This window comes from Crocodylus porosus, unplaced genomic scaffold (assembly GCF_001723895.1).
Source record: "Crocodylus porosus isolate Cpor-Errol unplaced genomic scaffold, CroPor_comp1, whole genome shotgun sequence".
NCBI classification, from domain to species: domain Eukaryota; kingdom Metazoa; phylum Chordata; order Crocodylia; family Crocodylidae; genus Crocodylus; species Crocodylus porosus.
Window position 1 is genome coordinate 5,606,186 of NW_017728914.1, and position 22,412 is coordinate 5,628,597.

The 22,412-nt window shown below is 41.3% G+C and overlaps 1 protein-coding gene across 2 annotated transcripts in view; it reads left to right on the top strand.

Annotated features, from left to right (window-relative positions):
* The first annotated feature begins 6,985 nt into the window (after positions 1 to 6,985).
* FBXW11 (F-box and WD repeat domain containing 11) overlaps positions 6,986 to 22,412 on the top strand; it is a 103,085-nt gene continuing 87,658 nt past the window's right edge. The window contains exons 1-2 of one of the 2 annotated variants that reach the window (XM_019534841.1): positions 6,986 to 7,061; positions 18,684 to 18,785. In XM_019534841.1, the coding sequence (XP_019390386.1) occupies positions 18,735 to 18,785 (51 nt within the window). In that variant the 5' untranslated portion in view covers positions 6,986 to 7,061; positions 18,684 to 18,734. The remainder of the gene's footprint in view (positions 7,062 to 18,683; positions 18,786 to 22,412) is intronic. The other variant, XM_019534842.1, reaches the window with a different exon arrangement.

A 22,412-nucleotide genomic window follows, 5' to 3' on the forward strand; every position in this document is an offset into this window, starting at 1 on the left:
ATTATTTTAAAGTATTTATTGCTCTGTTTTGGTAAAATGTCTTGTATGCACAAGACAAATGTCTAGGAAATAAATAGTAAGGAAGCAATCCCAAATTGATGGAAACCCTGAGTAGACTAGCCCAAAAGGCTTGTCCACTTCCTAACTTTTACAAGAACAGCAAAGTAGCATTTTTGAATAACACTGTGCAAAGTTAGGTAACTTTAACTTTTCTGGTTTTCTTGATCCAAATTCATCCATGGACTTCATTCTAAGATAATGATTGTTTTACGTGTCATTTTTGATAAATGGTATTTAAATACAGTTGAGAACTGGGAGATGTACTCTAAATGGGCAGTAAAGTATGGTTTCATCTTTTCAGCAAAAAAAGTGCTTGTTTTGGCGGTGGGGGATGGTGGTGTTTGGGATTATTGGTCACAATTCATGTATTGTATTTTTTTTTTTTAAGTTTCATTCATCCACTGCATTCATCCACTGCATTCTGCTAAAAGACTCCTTAATCAGTAGCAAAAAATTTATTGGCAGCTTACAGTTTGCATTAGCATGTTATGAAAGATGCAAAAGTGAGGAACATGCTATCTGTTTAATATGAAATCGATATCCTTTGCCTAGAGTGGGAAATGTAAATCTTTGTTTTCAGGCCATGGATCTATCCAGACACTTATCAGACTTGTTTATTGAAGCAGGGAGCCAAGCGTGTTTAAAGATTTGCACGTTGAGTTTGTTATCATCAATATTTCTATAACACTCTGGTGTTCATGATATTTTACAAAAGCAGGTCACTTCCCTGATGAGCTTTCAGCTTAAGTTCAACCTAATGCTGTATTTTGGGAGTAGAGTGAAAGGCTTGTGGAAGGCCAAGGACTAGAAGGAGCAAAAGCTGTTTAAGTTTTTGAAAAGCATCTATTTACATTCAACTTGAACTTATATTTTAAGAGTATGTTTATGAAATATCTCCTTCCTCATCAGTTACCTTTACTGCCTACCTAATAGAACATGACCAGAGTTTAAATATTGTGGTGAAGAACTATGGTTTATACTCTTGTCAAAAAACCTGTCCCCTTACTCCTGGAAAAGCCTTATGATAAGCACTGAATGGCCTCATATCCAGACGGCAAGCAAATTGCAGAATCGGGTAAACAGTCTCCAGAACCGGCGAGTACTTGGACAGTAGCAGTTTCTCTAGCAAGCCATGTGAATGTTAGCTGAAGTGTCCTGGTATTTGATAGTAATGGGAGGTGGCCGTCATCCCAAAGCATTTAGAAGTTTACTCATGTAGAACTTGAAGCACTGTTGTAATATGCTGTCTCTACCAAGTACTGCTTATCAGGTGAGGAGCTGCATTTTGCACCAGCTTAAGTTTTCAAAATGGTTTTGAAGTATAGTTCTGTTTAGAGCATAGTAGAGTCCATTTTGAGGAGATAAAAATGTGGCTAATGGCCTTAACTAGATCTGAAACAAACAAGGAGGCACTTGTCTTAACCAAACATCTGATAAAAATCTTGGCAGTAGTTCTTAAATCTGTAAGCAGATGAAGAAACTAACAGGACTAATAGGTTGTGGCTTAGTGCAGACTAGTGAGCATGCAGTCAGCTGAGTAAGAATGTAGTAGTTTTGCTAATTACTTCTCATAACCTACAGTCATTACCTCAGCAGATTTGGAGAGGTCAGTAATATGAAGATTGAAATAGCATAGAGGGGTAGGATGAAAAGATGAAAGAACCAACTATTGGGTCAACCTGAGGAATACTAGACAGTTCCACATATGGAAAAGAAATGGATTGAGGACACTTTGTAGATGCAGGGAGTATCTGGAGACAATGTTTGGAAGTTGCAAGATTAGAAAGTTTTGAGGCAGGAGGTAGGAAGAGTGCAGCTACAGAGGCTGGAAAGGACAGGGCTCAGTATAAAAAGCAAGATTGCTGTGATTTTTGGCTAGAAAGGGAAAAAGAAGACGTTGGAAAGAGCATGAATAAGATGGACCATTTAGATTGGAAAAGTTGAGTGATGAAGGATTGTGATAAACTTGAGGTGAGCAAGATATTTGGGAGAGATGTTGGAGGACAACACGAGAGAGTATTTGCAAGAGTGAGAAGGGTGGGATAAGCACTAGAATTCAAATGGGGTGTGGGGTGAATCAAGGTGTAGAGTAAGCAGAAAGGAAGACTGAATCCTTTAGGTATTGGCTTGTTCATTTGGGTTGTAGTCACACATGAGACCAAAGGTTATGATGCATTCAAACCTTTACTATATTCCAGATACCCAGAACATTTGCCTGAGTATCTGTTTGAATTTTCTAAATGAGTTTGTTTGACCCAGAGTCCTTTCAGATGGATGCTATAAGGTCCAAGACAGGGTTGTTCAACTTGAAGCCTGGGGGGGTGTTAACTTGCAGCCCTCAGGCAGCTCCCTGGCTGTTTACTGATGGTGCGGTCTCCAGCCTTCCCCTTCTTCCTCTGATTTCTGCTTCCTGCCTCTGCCCCTGATGATGGGGTAGCACTGCCCATGGGAGCTTGGTGAGTCTTGCATAAGCTGTGCAACATGTAGCCTTTGGCTGCTTGTAAGTTGGACAGCCCTGGTCTAGAGCAGTGGTTCTCACCCTTTTTTGTAAACATCATGGCCAGTCCTGACCCACTGCCTCCACCCCTGCGCCCAGCCCCTGAGCGTGTGGGGTAGGAGGGTAGGTGTGAGGCATGGGGGGGCCAAGCAGCCCCTTGAAGGCTGTAACTCTGCCAGCCTGCAAGGGAAAAGCCACGGTTTCCCACACTTTTCTCCTTTAAAGAAGAATCCATTTTATAAGTTTGTTGATCCATTTTTAAAGTCATTCGTGACCCTTTCATATATTCTTGTGACCCACTTTTGGATTATGACCCACACGTTGAGAAAGAGTGGTCTAATGATAATGCATTCAGTGGGAAAGATGATCACTGCTATGTTGTCTTGCAACTCGGTGGACGGCTAGCATTTGTGTTGTCAGAAGTGGCTCAGCCGATTTTCAGAAACTGAACTGAACTTCACATACATCCTTTTGTGTATTTTAGTGTCAATTGTACCTCTTGAACAGGATTGTTAAACAAATGTTGCAAATGTGCCACTTGAGGTTTGTTGGGTCATCTCCCCAGTTTACTTTAGTAAGATGTCTCAGTTTAGGCTGTCAGGGTTAAGACCTGAGGAAATTCTTTGAAGATCAGATTCAGTACCTTTTTCCTTACATCCCTTTCCTGCTAAACACTACTTCAGTTGTTGTATGAAGCTGATGGGTGTCCTTTAGTTTGTAAATGCTTACTGATATAGTGTCATAGAATACACAGTTCATTATTACACTGGCATATTCAGTGCATCTTGGATCTCTTCTACATTCTTGATTGTTTTTAAGCATTGTGTAATAGTGTGTAAAATAAAATGGCATATGGGTTCAAAATGAAGTGGATGGTATGGCAAAGATGCAAAAAAGAGGAAATAATGTATGTGGAACATTAAGAGAGCATACCTATACGGGAGCATTGCTGTAGCCTAAGTAAAAGCCTACTCAGGAAATAAATAGAAAAAAAAAAGAATGCTGCGATTTGAAACTGCTATTGGTTAATGACACTATTTAGTTTACCATCTTTTCTTGGGTCTAGTGCAGCTATCTACATTTTATTATCTTTTCTGAGCCTGAAGTTTGGGCATAGCAGTATTGGGAGTGGCTTGCTGCTTGTAGAAACTGTTCAGACTGATGGGGAGAAGGCTGTGATGGTGGGCATAGCCATAATGATACATGTTCATTTAGTTCTATTGGCTGCACATACGTTTAGTCATGCACCCATGTTACCACTTAGGGTGGTTTCTTGAAAGAGATGTTATGGTACATATTTTGCAAGCTTAAGGCATAGGACTAATCCTTCTTCCCCCTCTCCTCACATTTATAGACTCATTCTTGACCTTACTGGGATGAATGCACTGATTCAGCTGTCTTGCTATATTTTACAGCTTACCCTGTTACATATACTGCTTTCTATGAGCTGTCCTCCTGTGTTTGTCACAAGCGACCAATGCCTTTATGTGGTCACTTAAAGGCCTGTCATGTTTTCAGAAATTTAGTTCAAGAAAGCAGGGTTCGTATATTTAGGAAGTAAATTTTCTTCCAATAAAAGCTGGATTAGCAGTGGGAGAAATTCAGGATACCTGTTTACATGTAAGCATTGTATTAGCAGCAGTAATCCAACCTTCTCCACAAACCTATATTAGTGTGCTTCAACCTTGACAGGCTGAAATCACTTAGATGTTAGAGCAGTGCTGGAGCACCCTGGGGTATGCCAGATCCTTTGTAGGGTGCCTGAGGTGTGGGGATATCAGCAGATAAGCTCAGGCTTGCCACTGCCTGCGTGATTTCCCCACCCACCCACACACTGCCCAGCTTTTCTGCAAGGTGGGAAGCCCAGTAATATGCAAATTAGTTTTTGAAATTGGTTCTGCTCAATTCATAAAAGTTATGGAGGGGTGCCTTGAGTCTGAAAAGTTTGAGAATTGCTGGATTAGAGGGTCAATACAGCCTTCAACAACTGTTTGGAACAAAGGGTGCCTATATATGAGCAGACGTGATTAATCAAGTGTGCTGGAGTTTGGTAATTGCCACACTGCAGCAGCCTCCAGTGTCTCATGTATCAGCATCCCCGCAGTTCAAAATGGCAACAGGACACTTTATATAAAGTGCTCCCATTGCCATTTTGAAGCATGGGGATACTGATACACAAGACGTTCTAATTAAATCCCCCCCCCAATACACACATACTCCCAAAGCACGTGGACAAACACCAAATAAGTTTGCAAATTTTGGTGAACTTAATAATATAGGCACCTGTTTCCTAAGTGAGATGTTTTTCTATAAACCGGCGGGGGAAAGCGGGGGCATCAATTTTAAGCTACTGTTTAGTGGGGTATTTTTTTAATGAGTGACAAAAGGCTCTGTATCACACGTCAATCCTGTTAGCCATATTGATGCATCAGTGCCTTTTAGGCCTGATTATACTGTTTTCAAATTCTTGATTATAAAGTTTTGGTCAATATATATTATTAGTTTTTATGACACGCGTATCTATGGGGTATGTGCTTGTCTGAGATGATGGCTAAAACTACTCCACTTTTCATGACTTTCTCACCTTTTTAAAATAAGATGATGTATTAGTGTTTTTTATTACCTTGTAATCTGTATTCTGAATTTATCTTTGACTCATAGTTTATCAGTTTTTTTCAGTTGCAACTTGTAGCTGGTTAAAATTAAAACAGGAAGATTTTTCTGCCCAGGAAACTAAAACTAGCCAGGAGAACTTGGTCTCCATCACCCTTCTTCATCTCTAGAGTAAAATGAGATAACTGAGATGTGCTGCAGCAGATTTCCAAAGAACTCAAGTGATGCCTTCATGGTGAATTGCTCCCTCCTTTTAACATCCTTCTGACTGTTGCTTAGCGAAATAGTACATGCTGATAATGTTGGTGGCCTTTTTGTTACTAAGAAGAAATATATGAGTCATACATAGATATCTTGTTGCTTGTCTAATTACATTGGTAGCAGTCCTGGTTCTTCAAAATCAGAGATCGGACCTAATTTCTAATTTGCAAAGATTCTATCTCCTTGAAAAGTTATTTTGCCTCTGACTTAATAGAGCTATGATAAATGAATTAACACAGAGATTCAGAAAATCCTTTTGCTACTTAGATTCAGGCAGTATCAGATTTGATCGAAGCTAGTGGTATGCACAGATGATGAGAATGGCAGTTATTTATTTTTTTTCTAACATCCGTCTTCAAAGTGCTTTTGCATTCTCTTGCCTGACTTGAGACTAACAGGGCTAACTATCTCTTTCTACAAAGAGCTTTTGTTTTGATATTTGCAACACTCCTGCTGAGATCAGTGGCTTCGGTGTCAAAGCGGTTGATGAGGAGAGCCGAAGGAATGGAGAATACGGTTGCAGTTCTTCTATGGACTTTGCATAACTTACAAGTCCTGGAAAGCGTTAGATGTTTCTTCTTCCCAATGTCAGGGGAAGTAGTTTCTTAAAATGTCATTATTTGAAAATTGCTTGATGGGTTACATATGAAGGGCTCTCTGTCCTTGAGTATGCACTTTCCTGGAGCGGTATCACAGACAATACAGTAGGTACTCTTTTTGCAGTTTCCATCTTCTAATGGTTATGTTCTTGATGGTTTCCTCTAATATATTTGCTATTTCAGAACCTGAATGTACTCCTGAAAGTGCTCTGTGAACTCTCTTGATACTAGATTTCATCATTTGTTTTTAGTAGTGTAAAGAATCATTTTTTGTAATCATTATTTGGTCAAGAGTGGCTTATTCTATTTTGTGGTTTTTTTATTTCTATATTTTAAGAAAGATAGCTGTACTGGAAATGTACTGAATGCTGGCATGATTTAGATTGCAACAGAGCCTTAGAGGTTATCTCTTCTTACTGCTCCCAGATAGGAAAACAGTTTTGAGACTTGGGAGGAAAGTCAAAGAATCACTGTAGTAAATTTAATTCATACTATGTATTTGGAAACAGCTATAGAGGAAGCATATTTTAATAGAGAGTGACCATATTGAAGGCTGAAGTGCATCTATTTTGAAAACCACGTAGAAAACAATGGAACATATTTGTTAATGTGAATTGATGATTGATACTTTAGTATGTGCTTCATTCTTGGAGTCCTAGCTTCTTCTCTTAGCTCTCAGTCTTTGTAAAGCAAATAGTTACCCAAAAAAATGTCTTCTGGGTTGGTTGAATCAGGGCATGGAAAAGAGCAATTTCTTGTCTGTAAATATAGTTTCTTTGTCTTAGATCCACCAATCCGGTGACCCCATTAATGTAGTTGCTGCCGGAACCATGGTGTGGCATGTAGGTTGCCTTGTCTTTCTAACAGCAATAGGAGTACGTAATTGGGATTTCGTTCAAGAAAGAAGTAGATACACCAAGCTGAAGATGATTGGCTGCTCTCTTTTAACAGACAAGTCTGAGAAGGAAACCCCATTCGAATCCCCTTTCATTCTGGATTGGTGGATCTGAAGCCCAGAAACAAAGTTTCAGGTAAGAAATCACCCTGTACTATATCTTATTGCTTCTGCTTAGTTGAGTTTTTCAGAAAACTAAATATCTTGCTTTTACTACATAACCATTTGAAATATCATAGGGTGACCAAATGTTAACTATTGATGTGAGTTTAGATTAAGAAAGGGTATGTTCAAAACATAAATGTTTCACTTGTTAGCAAGTTGTGTTTTGCTCAGAGATGCATATTTCAGAGAGTTAGGATCTCTAAATTTCCTATCTCTTGTGGAACTAAAAAGCAGTATCTACACATGCATGATCTTTAAGTAGCTAGCTGATGGGACTAGAGGCAGGGGAAGAACTATGGTTCCATTTATAACATCTTTGTGATTTGTGGCTGAGAGAGATCACAATTTGGAGATCTTATTGATGAGGGTCAGTGGCATGACACTAGTCTTCCATATGATTTCTGACTGAATTATGTACTCGCTACAAGTCATAGTTAGACAATTAGTATCTTTTTATTCTAGTCCACACCAGTTTCCAGATTTGTGTTTTAACCTGTTTAAATGCAGTGTATTCAGTTCTCAGTGTGAGATTTTTAAACTTCAGTGAAACTTCATTAACTAAACATTGTGTAGGGTTCATTCTGTTAGTTTTTACAACTGATTCATTAGCATTTTAATGTTTGGCATTCAAGAACAAGTTCCCATGTGTAATGGCAGGCTTATTTTAAGCTAGGAGGGTATGAACAGGCTACTTTTGCTTAACTGTACATGTCAGGTGACTAAAAATATTTGTGTCTCTGGGAAATTTTGAAATGCTGTTGAAAGGCTGACTTGTTTAGAATTGGCTTTTTAAAAATAGCTCTGGAAGGTATTTTTATGTACTCTTTAATAGGGCTGTGCGGAGCATCGGTCACTGATTTGATTCAGCAGAGATTTGGCCTGATTCGATGTTCGAGTCTTCAAATCCGAATCGAAACAGGAGACTCTTTAATCTCTCCGAATCGATTTGGAGAGGTTTGGTGATTCTGACATAGATGCAGCTTTAAATGTTTTTTCTACATATGTCAAGGCACCAGGTAGCTCGTGAATGCTGAGATACTGAAGTGGATGGAACATCTCATGGGGGTCCCCAGCGCACTCAGTGGTGGACCCAGAAGTGGACCAGATGCACTTCCAGTCCACTTCTGGGTCCACTGCGGAGTGTGTGGGGGACCCTCCCACATCCCTGGGCTCAGTGACTGCTGCCTCCTGGGTCTGGGGGTCACCTGGGGTCTCCCCGTGTCCAATCGCCAAGCCCGGGAGGTGCGGGGGTCCCCGCATGCTTGGCGGTGGACCCGGAAGTACTTCCAGTCCACTTCTGGGTCCACTGCCAAGCACGCGGGGGCCCCCCACGCTCCTGTGGGTTGCTCCATCCGATTTAGCATCTTAGCATTCGCAAGCCACACTGGTACTTCAAGGTACGTAGAAAAAACATTTAAAGCTGTGTCTGGATGAATCGCTGATTCTCTGAGTTGGCACTGAATCTTCAGAATCGGATTTGGCCAAATTGAATCAGGACAGCTATCCAAATCAACAAATCAAATCACTCTCCCCTGATTTGAGCCGAATTTGAATCTGAATTGAATATGGCCCATTTCACATACCCCTACTATTTACACCGGGGTGGGCAAAATGTTGCCCGCAGGCCAGATATGGTCTGCCAGGCCATTCTATCCAGCCTACGGGGCCCCTAAAATATTTAGAAAATTAATATTTATCTGTCCCTGGCTGCCTGTCATGCAGCCCTCAATGGCTTGCCAAAACTCAGTAAGCAGCCCTCCGCCCAAAATAATTGTCTGCCCCGGTTTCCACATATTCCCAACACTGTAGTTTCTTCTTTTAATGTGCAGCAGATTCACAGGTTAATCTCCTTTTGATATTAATAGAAGCAACACTAAACTTCTTGGTGTGCGGAAGACAGCATGCTCCTATGAGTGACCTAGCTAGTTTTTTTAGCTTTCTTCTATTTTCAGTATTAGTCTCAATATTGACACGTGCATTAATTTAATTAGCTGCCTTTCTACTTTTAATACTTTTGGATGATCTCTGTCTGTGCTCTTTTGAAGAGAATTATTAAAGTCAATTCTTAAGAAGGTGCTATTGCATAATGTTAGTTTTATTCACATACACTTTCTTTGGTCTGTAGTCTTGTGTGTGTAGGTTCAAAATTCTGTTTGGGTTTACCAGAGTAAAACATAAGTGGGTTATTTCCTCAAGGGTACCTTTAGCTTTTTAGCATCGTTTTATTTTGACTGACTTTGTTCTTTCCTGGTTAGCAGAAGGGAGTCCTTCATATGTTTCTCACTATCTTCATCCTCTAAACTATGGAGAAGTGAAACATTTATTTTAACTTTGATTTAAGGCACGTAAGTTACAATTTTTCTTATATTCAACAGATTTGAAACGGATGTTTCATGTACCCTGAAGATTTTACCTGATGGATTTACATTAGGAAACATAGACTACTTGTGGAATATTTGGTGTTAAATGTGATTTTTATCCTTGAAAAAGATATTTCTTGAAAGATGAGAGAATTTTAGTGGGAAAACTAAATATTTCTTGTTGCTATATGCAAACTGTTAAAAATGGGTTTTAATGCCTAATTGCCGATTGAAAACAAGTTAATCAATTTGTAGGTTTTTTAAATGATTTGTATGATTTTTTTATTGTCATTTTTGAAAGACTAAAAGGGACTGATCCTGTTGAAGGCAACATGCTATTTGTGTGTGTAAAACTAGCATGTGTATAAGTATTGAGATGTTTAGAGTCTAAATTTTGTGCAGCATTTAAAACTTAAATTTTATTTAATAATAATAAACCTTTTAAAGCTAATTGTAAGAGAATTACAGTTGACATGCAAACAGTGAACAGTGTTTATAACCCAAACACTACAGTGCTAAGAACATGTATTGAAGCTCTGTATCTTAACATGTAAAGTTGAGACTTTATGGCTGTGTCCAGATGAGTGTGGCTATGCAGTCTGAACACAGCCTGGACAGTCTATGCATGTCTGTTGTGTCACATACTTCATGTTTAGTTGTTCTCCATGCTACAAGAGAGCAGCACAGAGGGTTTCTTTGACCCTTCCACAAGTCAAAAAAATTTTCAGAGAAAAAAAGCAAAGCGTATGCATGAGCAGCGTGTGCCGTTCAAAAGCAGAGTTGGGCTGCCTGGAGCTGTGCTGTGGCTGCTGGCTAGGCTCTGCATGGCAGAATTGTTGTTGCCGCAGCCCCGGGAAGCTCCCGGGACCCCAGGTAAGGCGGGGTCCTGGGAGCCCCATCCCTTCTGGGGTAATTTGCTGTGCACTAGAGGTCACGTGGCATGCACATTCCCTGGGGAAACCTAGTGGTGACACAAGGTATGCCACTGCTAGTTGTTTCTGTAAAGCCAAACATCCACACCACTTGTGGACGTGGACTGTGGGCGCAGACAGAAGTGCAGCTCCCAGTTGTGACTTGGAAGGATTTTTGCAAAGTATTCCTAGTTACAACTTTACACCTAACCAAACAGAAGTTCAGTCTTGGTTCCAGGGGGGAGGGGAGTGGCTGGGAGCCTGAAATCAGGTTCCCATAGAAGTGGCCAGGCCATCTGCCAGTGCTTGCTGTTTTTAGAATGAGTGGGGAAAAAGCAGCTGAGGGAGCTCATTCTTGGGGCTCCCTAGTTGGTGCTGAAGGGTGGGGTGGTTGAATTGGAGCCCTCCCACCTCGGGGGAGGGAGGGAGAGCTGCAGTACATCTGCTCCACCCTGGGGGTGGGGTGGGGTGGGGCTTGAAATCCCCCCAGACTGAACTCCCTCTCCTCTCTTTCCCTCCTCCTGTTCTAAAAACAGGGACAGGCTGGGAGCTGGACAGACACAAGTTACAAAAGACTCTACATTTTGTAAGATTTGTATTCCATTCTCCATGCATTTTTTAACCTGTTTGCAGCTGTGCACTCGTTTGGTCACAGCTATAAACTGCTTTCTGTGGCCAGATCAGGCAAAAATTGTCACTTTTTTCTGCACCTCCTATGGTAAGGCAGGCAAGTTTAAGTATATATGCTTTATTTACCTTGGACAAATAGAGCATGCTAGCACATGTTGGTTGACCAGCACATTTTAAGTACCTTTTACCTTATAGCTTGAAATACATCTGAGCAATCTGTATCACGACTTACTTCCTAGATAAGCTTCAGCAATGTTTACTCAACTCCTGTGCTGTACATATGTACTTTGTCACATTGCAATCCCAACTGTAGTTTTCCTTTCTGTATTTCATGTTGTTTTCTTAGATCTGATACAGTATGGGGCACCTCTTGTGTTACTTCTGACAGCAAGAAGAAAGGATTTTTGCTGGTCTTTCAAAATGTACTGTTTGTATGTAACGACCATTTTGCCAGTTTAGACAGGAACACAGTGGATTTTTTTTTTTTTAGTTATGGGGTGACAAGGGAGGTATGTGTAAAAGGGATGCTAGATTTATTATAGATGTTCTTTGTATTAGAAAACACTGCTTGATATCAGTTAACTGTGCTTAAAGTGATGTGCATGGGATTGTGTTTTTTATGAATATTCTTGGATCGTTATGAAAACAAGATATTGCATTTTATGAGTCTTATGCTGCTGAACAAATTACAGTGGAGTAAGATTGTTATTACGCTTAAGAACAATCATTTAAATATTGTCTCCGCTGCACCCGAAGTCCTTTTGTGGTATTTATTTTGCTTTAGCAAATTCATGTATTGATCTTCAAGGAGCAAAATGGGACTGCATTATCAGTCACATTCCCATTAATTTATATTGTCCTGCAAAGAACTACTGTTTGGTTATGTGGAGAGCTATTGTAATCTAATTACTTTCCATTTATATCTTGCTTTGAACTTACTGATGTTTCATGCAAGATTCTTCCCAAAATTTAAGTAGATGGTCTGTGTGAGGCTGTATCACTGAGATAACTTGTTTTGAATGGCCATCATCCAGCTTAACTAGACTGTTACTCAATGAAAGAGACTCAAAGATTGGTTTCACAATCTCTTTCTCTCTCTCTCTTTTTTGTAAAAAAAAAAAAAGATGATGAAAAATGGTAAGAACTTTCACAGATAAGTTTTTAAATTGAGTTTGTGGATTATAATTGTATGTTTACCTTGACTTCTGAGAAACTCAGTTTTAAAGTGTTTTAATTTTGTGCTAAAATTACAAAGTAAATTGAGATTTTTGCACAATGACAACTTGGCCATGAATAAAATGAGAAAGTAACCCTTTCTAAATGAAGCAGAATTTCTGTTTCACAACAGTGTGTTTCAGAGATGTTATAAACACAATATTCAGACCTAACCAGACACTGAAAATTGGATATGGCATTCCATTGGAAACTGTCAGGTTTTAGTTTTTAGTTGATTTTTTTTCTTTCTTTTTGACTACACAAACATAACAGCAATTCCATGGCAAAGAACTTGGAAAAATCACAACAGGTCAGAATGTTTTTAACATTTTGGGTTTCTATTTGAAATTTCTCATTCTGTCTTGTGAATCTTCTTTGCACACCCAACAGTGCCAATATTGCAGTATCCTGTAACACACTTGAAAGGATCTCAGAGTGCCACAGGGTGCTGTAGCACCCTGGTTGAGAACTGCTGGTATAGAGCAGGGGTCAGCAACCCCCGGCACATGTGCCGAGCATGGCACATGAGGCCATTTTTCTTGGCACGCATTGTGGCAGCGGGGGGGGAGGGAAGGGGCAGCAGCTGTTTGCGGCTGGCCCCAACTCTGGGTAGCTGCTGCCAGCGGGGAGCCCAGACTGCTCTCAGCAGGCAGCTGGGATGCATTAAGCCCTGCTGGGAGCAGTTGGGGCTCAGTGGCTATCAGTAGCAACCCAGAGCCAGGGCCAGCTGCAGCCAGGAGGCTACAAACAGCTGCTACTTCCCTGGCTGTGGCTCCAGTGCATGCCAAGGAAAACTGCCAACGCAGTGCTGGCACCTGTTGCTTTCCTGGAGCCTGGGACTGGGAGAGAGCTAGGGCTGGAGGTTGGGAGGGCAGAAGCTGTTCGAAGCCTCCTGGCTGCAGCTGGCCCCAGCTCTGGGTTAGCTGGTGATAGCCATGGAGCCCAGGCTGCTCTCAGCAACCGCCTGAGAGGATGGAAGCAGTGCTGCAAGCAGCCTGGGCTCCATGGCTATCACCAGCTACCCAGAACCTGGGCCAGCTGCAAACATTTGCTGGCTCTCTGCCCCTGCCCGTGCTCCGGGGAGGCAGCAGATCCTGCTGTGCTGCCCTCACAGCTGCTTTTGCAGAGCAGCCTTGGAACCTGGCACAGCAGGGCACAGTGGGGGCCGCAGAAAGCTGCTGCTCTGAGCTCCCTGCTGTCCTGGCCACACTTTCCCTGCAGGCGGGGCCAGCAGCAAGGGGCACAACTCTGTGCTGCCCATGCTGCTCCTGTGCACATGGGCGAAGTGCAACACAGGCAGCGTGGAGCTTGCAGCAACAGGCAGCTTCCCTGTGTGGTCCCTCTGTGCACTGCTGCTGTGGGTCACATGTGCTGTGCTCCTGGCCTTGCTGCCCTCCCCTGGGCCCTCTGGAGTGCAACGTGTGACCTGGAACAGCAGTGCACTGAGGGGCCTCACAGGGAAGTTGCCTGCTGCTGCAAGCTCTGCACTACCTGGGTTGCACTTCCCCTGTGTACACAGAAGCAGTGTGGGCAGCATGCAGGGTTGTGCCCCTCATTGCTGCCCCCGCCTGCAGGGGAAGTGTGTCCAGGGCAGCGGGGAGCTGGGAGCAGCAGGCAGCTTTCTGCACCCCAAAGCTGCACCCTGAAAGTAGGGTTCCAATGCTGCTCTGCAGAAGCAGCAGCAAGGGCAGCACTGCGGGGAGCATCCCGGCATCTGCTGCCTCCTTGGGGCTGGAGCGGAGAGGCTGCAGATGTTTGCAGCTGCCCCAGGTTCTGGGTAGCTGCTGATAGCCACAGAGCCCAGGCTGGAGGCAGGGGGTTGGGTGCAGGCAAGGGGCAGCAGGGCCAGGGGGCAGGGACTTTGGGTGGGGGACAAGGCATGCGAGCAAGTCATCTTGCCACGTACTCCCTGCCCTCATTTTGTTTTTCTGGCATGCCAGCACTCCGGCACTTTCCAAGGTAGGCATTGTGGGTTTTTTTGGCACTCCAGCCAAAAAACGTTGCCTACCCCGGTATAGAGCCTTCCTTGAGCTGTCCTAGAGAGCTAGGGGCAAGTCATTCCTTTTGAATGACTCTAAATTATCACATCTTTTGTAGAATAAAAATAATTTTTAAGTTTCAGTTATTCAAATGCTTCTACAGACTTTAATTTTGGGGACACTCTCTCAGTATTTCTTGATTTATTAGAATACTTTTGTGCGTGTCATATTGCAGTTTTGTGAAACAGTTCCAAAGCTAGTGGCACTATAAACTACATACCAGGGAACTAATGTTCATACTTGTAAAGGAGGTCATAAGAAATTCTGATGCATGTGAAAAAACAGACCATTTCCCTGTCATGACTCCTAATCTGAAAAGTTCTTTTTGCATTAGCCGATGTTCCACTCCTGCTGATATTACTCACTTGAATGGGTTAACGGGTAGCAAATTCTCTGTAGGTAGTCTGGCTACATATTTAAACTTTTCTGTTGGTTAAAGTAATTAATTAATAGCATAACTGATTGTAATCCCAGCAAAATGATTTCCGTATACCACTAGTATCCCTGATGGGTATAACGACCTGTGAAAGATCAGAGCAGTGATTCAGCAATTCATTTGTACTGTCTCAGACAGTGATACCTGTAATTTCAAAATACATTGTAGAAAAGGAAAAGCCTCTCTTCCTACCTATATGAAATCCCCCTGCCTCTTGCACCTTAAAGAGTGAGAGAGGATTTGGTTTATTTTAGCCTGCATACTCCAAAGGTTGGTGTTGTTATCAACTTTGCTTATGCTTTTACAGTATTTGGTTGACCATCTATCAGTGAACTATGCAGGTGGCCTATGCGTACTGTTTGCAGTATTGCTTTGAACACAGAGTTTTCTGCAGCTGACTTGGAGTACTCCTGAGCGTACATGTCTGACCAGTTCTCTTACTTCATCCTAAATAATTCTGCTGTGATTTATCAAACTTCCCCCTTTCAGGCGAGTATCCCTTGATTTATCCAGTTTCTCCATACTTAGTAATTATTTTGATTGATCTCTGTGAAGCTTTGTAAATTGGTCTAATAGTGAAGCGGTAATAAAAATTCAGTTCAGTCAGTAGTGAAATTTACTGTGCGTTCTGATTTGGTGATCCTGGTTTTTTGGATGTCCAGTACTTCTGCTATTGTTTTTAGTGCCTCTCATCTAACAAATAGAAAACTAATTAGCATAAAATATTAAAGGGGAGCGCTGCTGGTGTCTCTAGTAATGTGCTTTAACTTGACTAAATTTCACCCTCCCCCCAACTTTTATCCACTGGGGGGGGGGGAAGAAAAAAGACTGACATGGTCCAAGCCAAAAGGTCCAAATTTCATTTAATTTTTGACATTAGAAATTTGAAGATCTCTAGGAGTAACTTTATGCATTACTTTATTTATGCACGTTTTTCATCCTTCCTTACTTTTACAGCATTAGAGTTGGATGAGATTAATTTAACATGAAATGTGGAAACTGCCAATGTAGTGTCACATTTTTGATTGCCACCAGCTCTACCTGTTGCCACCTCATCATTCCCTCCCCCTCTGCCACCCCAGTTATTAAAAATAACTCAACAAAAGAAGCTTACAGGTAGCTACTTATTCCTTATTGTGAACATGCACTCTTTGATACTACTTTTTGTACACAAATATAGTGATAGCTATGTGTCTCGGCCTTTCCTTTATTAATCCTTTTCTTAACATCTTTGTAATACTATTAAAAAAAATCTCCTATAGTTTAAACTTGACACAGATATTTGAAGTGATTTTGCCCATTGGATTTTAAACTCATTTGAAACTTATTTATGGGTTTCCTTTGGTTTTACTTTCTCTCTGCCTAAAGGACGTTTTAAAAACCCAACTTGGTAAAGGATCTAGAACAGTGGTTTCCAACCTTTTTTTGGCCATGGACCAGCACGGGGGCGGCAGAGCAAACTACCTCCCTCCTGGGGGCTTCCTTGCCCCCCCAGCTTTAACCCTGCATGTTACCACTGGCATCAGAAGCCTCTCGCCCTGTTGAATGGGGGTTGGGGGGCTTATGCCACGATCTGGCAGCCACCGTGGCCCGGTGGTTGGGAACCTCTGATCTAGAAGCTCGAGTGAGTGACTCTGGCTAATCCACACATCTAATCCATAAAATAAAATTTTAGGTAACTGCATATACATGCTACATGATAGTAAATGAATGAGTCAATATCTGATGGGTTGTTTCTCCTTATGGTATCAGGCAACTAAATCAAAGATAAGCAAACTCACCAGCCTGAGATTTTTTTTGATAAGTCTTTGAGCCAGACAGTTCAATTACCAGTTGAATGTTGAAAAATTTTGGCATGCTTGGTTTGAGATCTCTCATCTTTAAATCTGAGTGTTACAACATTTTATTCTATGGTTTTCTTCTGAAATGACTTTGCTTGACAATGTCTTCTGAAATTTGGACCTTGTTTTTTTTCTGCTGTAGCTATGGATTTATTAATACAGTTTAGGGAATAAAATTTTGGGTGTGGATACAATCATGTATTACAAGAAAAATTACATCCCAAGGCTCTGGGAGTTGGTGAGTGAGTGAAAATCAACTTCAGATTTTAAATGTTAACTTTCCAGTAACTAGATGGTTCATGGTTATGCTTAGATATTGGACAAAAAATACTAGAATATTAATATTTGCAGTCTTGCATCCGTATAAAATGTAAAGATCATTGATGTAACTAACTTAAATACAACCATGGTCACTGACATTCATAATATGGTAAAATCCCTGTTATCCGGTACTTCACCAACCGGAATACCTTATTAACTGTAATTTCGGCGCTGCGTTAAAAGCGGCAGGATGCACATGGCGTTGTGCCACTTTGCCTCCTGCTGGGGGGCAGGGAGGAAGCTCGCATGTGGTAGGCACTGCCGCCTACCACCCTGTACTGTGGCTGCCACTCTGCATGCGACTGCTGCCACCCCACCTTCCCCCGCCATGCAGCCAGAAACCCTGTGCCCCAGGTAACCGGCACTTCTAGCTTACTGGCACCCCTGATTCCCCACTCGTGCCAGAGAACAGGGATTTTACTGTACATTAAAAGAGAGAATTTGAGTAATTCATAATATCTACACAATTTTTGGCCGCCTTTTCTCTTTATACTTTCTCAATTTTAGCAGAGGAATAATCTTGAACAGAAAAACATGGAGGAAAGCTTATTAGAAAATAAGATCTTAACCTCTTCACTTGCTTGGGACCCCTTCTCTCAGTACTAGCACTAAGCTGCATTTCTTGGGTTTCCATTTGGAGTTGTACTGTTTTTGACTTGGTTAAACTTTTTTTCAAGTTAGATTGATTTGGTGTGTTTCACAAGTGTTTGTAGCTTTTGTTAATGAGAGAAGCTAGGACTGCCAGATTTTCAGAGTTGGGTATACCTGCTGCTTAGTTGTGAATAACTGAAATTACTTTTCGTTATCTTAACTCTACTACTATAGCCTGAAAAAACGATCCTGTAAATATGATGTTATAGGATTCTAAAGCTTCTTTCTAGCTTCTGCATCTAACTTCTTTTTTAAGTTAAGAACAAAAACAAAACAAAACGCTTCTAACTTCCACTCCAACAGCCTGGAATCTGTCAGTGGCTTTTCCTGTTACTCATGATAAAGATTTTGCAGGCCAAATGCTGCAGTTGCATCTGTGAAGCGACAAAATTTTGTCAGTTAAGTCAGTGAAGATAGCACATCTATAATTTAAGAGGGTTTGGGTCCTGAAATTGAAATACTGTGTGTTTCTGAGGAAGAGTAAAATACTTATCTTCTTGTGCTCCTTTTTTTATTGGAAAATGAGTATTGTCTTAGAACATCACCAGTTAACTACCTGATGATAAAGGAGCCTTTTCAGTTAAGCCTACAGTAGGATGCTGTAGATGTTTGATGTACCTTGGGTTTGTGCTGAAGGTGAAACCTTGTTTATTATCATATTGTTTAACACAACTCCTCAAGATAATATTTTAATGGCCCCACTTTCTAGTGCATACAAGCTCATAGTATGATAGCAAAAGTAAAATGTAGTAAAATCCGTTAGGCAAATATATAACTCAGTATACCTTCTCAGTAGATACCTAAGTTAAAAAAAAAAAAAAAGCCACTTTCCAAAACGTTTTGACGATAATGTACCTGAATGCAAAATTTTGGACTAGTTTGAGAGCAGAAAACATTAGACATAAAATGAAGACAAAGTATGAAGTTATCATCTGGACTGCTCAAAAAGTCACCAAGAGTGAACAGTTGGGATTGGAGAAGCCAGGGCCTTATCCTTTGTAGAATGGGGGATGATGTAGTATAAAAAGACCGTCAAGAGTTATTTTACTGTTGGCCACTAACCATTGATTAACATAGACATTAACATAAATAACTATCCACTTTAAAGTACTAATGAGTTGCCTGCGTTAAGTGATTCGTTGTGGCATCTAACTGCTTCTTCTCTTCCTTCCTTTTTGTCACCCTGCAGTGTTCTGTGCCAAGGTCTTTGTGGCTAGGCTGCTCCAACCTGGTAGAGAGCATGTGCGCACTGAGATGCCTGCAGAGCATGCCCAGTGTCAGATGTCTCCAGGTGCCTTTCTTCTTTCTTGTTGTAAATGTGTTATGCGTATGCTGTGAACATTGTTAAACTCTCTCAGGACTCTGTTTAATCAAATTGTTAAGTCTGCTAAATGTTTTTTGTGCATCCTCTGAAATCTTCTACTTTTAACTATTTTGTAGGTGTCATTGTTAAGGGTTTTTTTTTTTTGTAATATAGGGTTTTTCTTTGGGGGGGTGGTTAGTGAGCTGTCTTGCTGCTTGTCTTACTGCAGTTGTGATACAACTAGCATAGTTATGCATGTTGCCTGATATGTTTTGCTTTGTTACTTTAATTTTAAAATTAGCTTTGCCAATTCTTTCTCTTTGCATTTGCAGTGTCCTTAATGGCCTGTAATAAAAATGAATTGAATTTTCATTTGAAGATGATGAGCTTGTTTTTACTAAGTGTGCTCCAGGTTACAGCAGAAATACACTATAATGTGCATGTTTGAATACGAGTCAGTGTTATTAGCATGGAAACATGGAGGGAATTTTTTTGACTTACTAGTTCTTTATCATCTTAAAATAATTTGAAACTAAGTATGCCGGCTTACTATAAAGATAAGACTTACATCTCAAAATCCTTTACTGTTCATATGAAGTAAATGATTTAAATTATAGGTGAGGAGGCAAATTGTTATTTCCATGTTTGGGGGGAGAACTTATGCAAATCTTACAGAAATTCTATTTTTTTAAAGTAATGCTGCTTCATATTTCAGACACCCCCAACGATTTGACTTTATTTAAAATATAAGTAATATAAATATAAAATATAAGTAATATAAAAGCCATTTTAACCACTCATTTGTATGTATTAGAGTTTGTTTAATGATGTTTTTTGAAGATTAAACCATCTCAGTATTAGTGGCCTAACCTGTTTCATATGTACAGGAATGCAAATATACAATGAATTGCTTTTGTGAATGGAAGTCTTGTCAGTTTGTGTTCTGTTTGAACTTCAGTGAACTGATCAACTCATAAACACCCTTCAATGATGCATGTTTTTGACAACAGTTTTATTGTAAAAAAAGCAACTCTTTCCATTCTGGCAATTTCTCAAGGTTAAGTTTTCAAAATGTTGATATTAAAGAGCAAGTATAAACAGTAACAGAAAAAATGAAGAACTAAGTTTTTCAAAAGGCCTACATTTTGAAAGCGTTTTTAAGAAGCAAATTCTCTGATCCACTCTGTGTCCATGCCACAATGCCATGCCAGACACTGATTGAAATAGTAATCCTTACCACAATGATTGAGAGCATTGATACTGCTATTTGTTGTGATTAATATAAGCCAAGTGACCAGCCTGTTCCTAAATGTTTGAATGTAACAGTCTCAGAGGAGGAGGACAGATTTTGTTGTGGTAGGGGTTCATGTAGTTTTACTGGGTTGGGACCCCCAAATCAGCTGTAGTTGCTTGTCATCAGTGGCTATAAATTGTGACAGAATTAGTTTCATAGCAAGAAATTGTACTTCATTTTTTGAGGTATGCAGGCGGTGCTGTTGGATATAATCTAGTAGGTGGAATCTGGTATACTGGGTGGACAAGGCATGGTAGTAGAGGGCATTTAGGAGATGCTCAACTATTACAAGCATAAGGGGCTGTAGGGTTAAGGTCACAACGTTTTAAATTGTTCTGTTTGGGATAGAGGAAAATATGGGAGAGGAGGAGATGGGTAAACATATTTGCTTAATTGCTTTTTTCTTCAATTTTGCATCAGCACCCAGTCACATTTGTGATCTGTTTTGAGAACTGGGTTTTCAGAATGGGAGTGTTATTTTCACCAACCCTTTCAAAAACAGCAGTGTCTTTCAGGAGAAACAGTTTTAGGACAAACAGTTATAGAATTAATTTCTCAAAAATGTAGCGAGATTAATTGGTCATATTCATGAGCTCAAGGAGCATATTTCTGGTGAGATTTGCTCTTGCTCATAACATCTCTAAGACTTGGACATTGTAAGACATTCTTTACCATTGAATCTCATAGCTTTGAGATGTTATCACCACCCTGTTTTATACATCAGCTTTTGAAAAGTTTCAGTCAAGTAGGTTTACAGTAAAATCAACACAGTTATTCCACCATAATTACATTTTCATTAAAGCAATAATGAACCAGCCATATTGGCCACTAACGATCCGATTGCTGATATGCAGCCTGACAGCTTAGAAAGTAGCATCCAGCTGGTATGTCTGTGAGGGAGAAGGGGCATGGGTGAGGGCAGATTGAGGTTCCCATGGTGAGGGAGGGTGTGGGGTAGGGCAGAGGAAGGGGCAGGCACAGCACAGGCGGGGTGGGAGCTGTAGCCAGCTTGTCCAGGGGTGGGGAGGGGCGGAAAGGGGGGCAGCTACTGCTGCTCTGCGTACCCTGAGGGAGGCATTGAGGCATGTCCTCCCTGGGTCTGTGCATTAGGTGAGGGCAGGCTGCCCTCTGCATGCTTGGGGCTGTGCTGAGCTCTTCCTGGCAGGGGCACCTGTGCTTGGGTTGGGCAGGGGTAGAGTAGGCAGCAGCAGCACTGGGAAGAGGGTTTATAGGGAGGCTACAGCCACCCCAGAGTTCGCCATAGTTCCCCATCCCTGTGCTGTTGCCACCTGCCCAAAGTGCAGCCCCAGCCTAGCCCCCCCACCGGGAAGAGGCTGTAAAGGGCAGTCTGCCCTTGCTCCAAGCACAGATTGGGGGGGCATATGCCCCCCATCTTCCCCTATGGTTTGCACAGCGGCGGGAGCTGCCTCTTCCCCACATCTCTTGGACTAGCTGCTTGTGGCTCTGCCCCTACCCCTGCTCCAGCCCCACTCACTGCCTCCCCATGCCTCTTTCCCACCCCCAGACTTAATGGCTGGACACTGCTCTCCATGCTGCTGGGCTGCACTCCTGGCCCCATGCATGCAAAAAAAAAAAAGAAGCTAATTGCCAATAATGTAAATTTGCCTTTTATCTGTGCTGATACGATATGGACTGATTATATCGGTGCACCTGTAAAAACAATTGAGGGTAGAGAGAAATTAATATAAATGAAATGTCCAAGATTAATTTTTTTTAGTTAAATGCCTTTTTTCATAGTTTGTGACACTTCAGTAATAAAGGTGTTGCATTCTCTATTTCAGTTAGAAAATCAGACTGGATGAGTTGGAACCCCCCCACCCCCAGCCATCCTGACAGCTCAAGCTTGTTCAAGACCCTCCCTGCAGATACCTGGCTCCTCTGTAGTGAGAGTTATTTTAGGCATGAAAATACTAGGGAAGGTTGTAGAGGGTAACTGCATGCTGTCCTGGGCTAGTTCCAAACTCTTTGCAGGCCATATCCAGCCTATGGGCCATAGGTTGCCAGTCCCTGCTGTCTTTTAACACTATGGTGCATATCATTGAATGTGCTGTATAGTGCCACAGTTGAAAATAGACACCTGTTGTGACATCAGTACAGCATCTAATAATTACACCCCCCACAAAAAAAAAAGTAAAAGGCCTGTGTCTGGGTTTGTGGATTTGTGTAATGCAGCAGGTCTGAGAACTTAAGTGTTGTGATATTTAGTATTAGCAAGCTTTGATGTACATTTGTCAGTTAGAATTTAGCATAACTGCCATGAAAAGTCAGCGTATCAAGAAGTAACATGCACAATATATGTT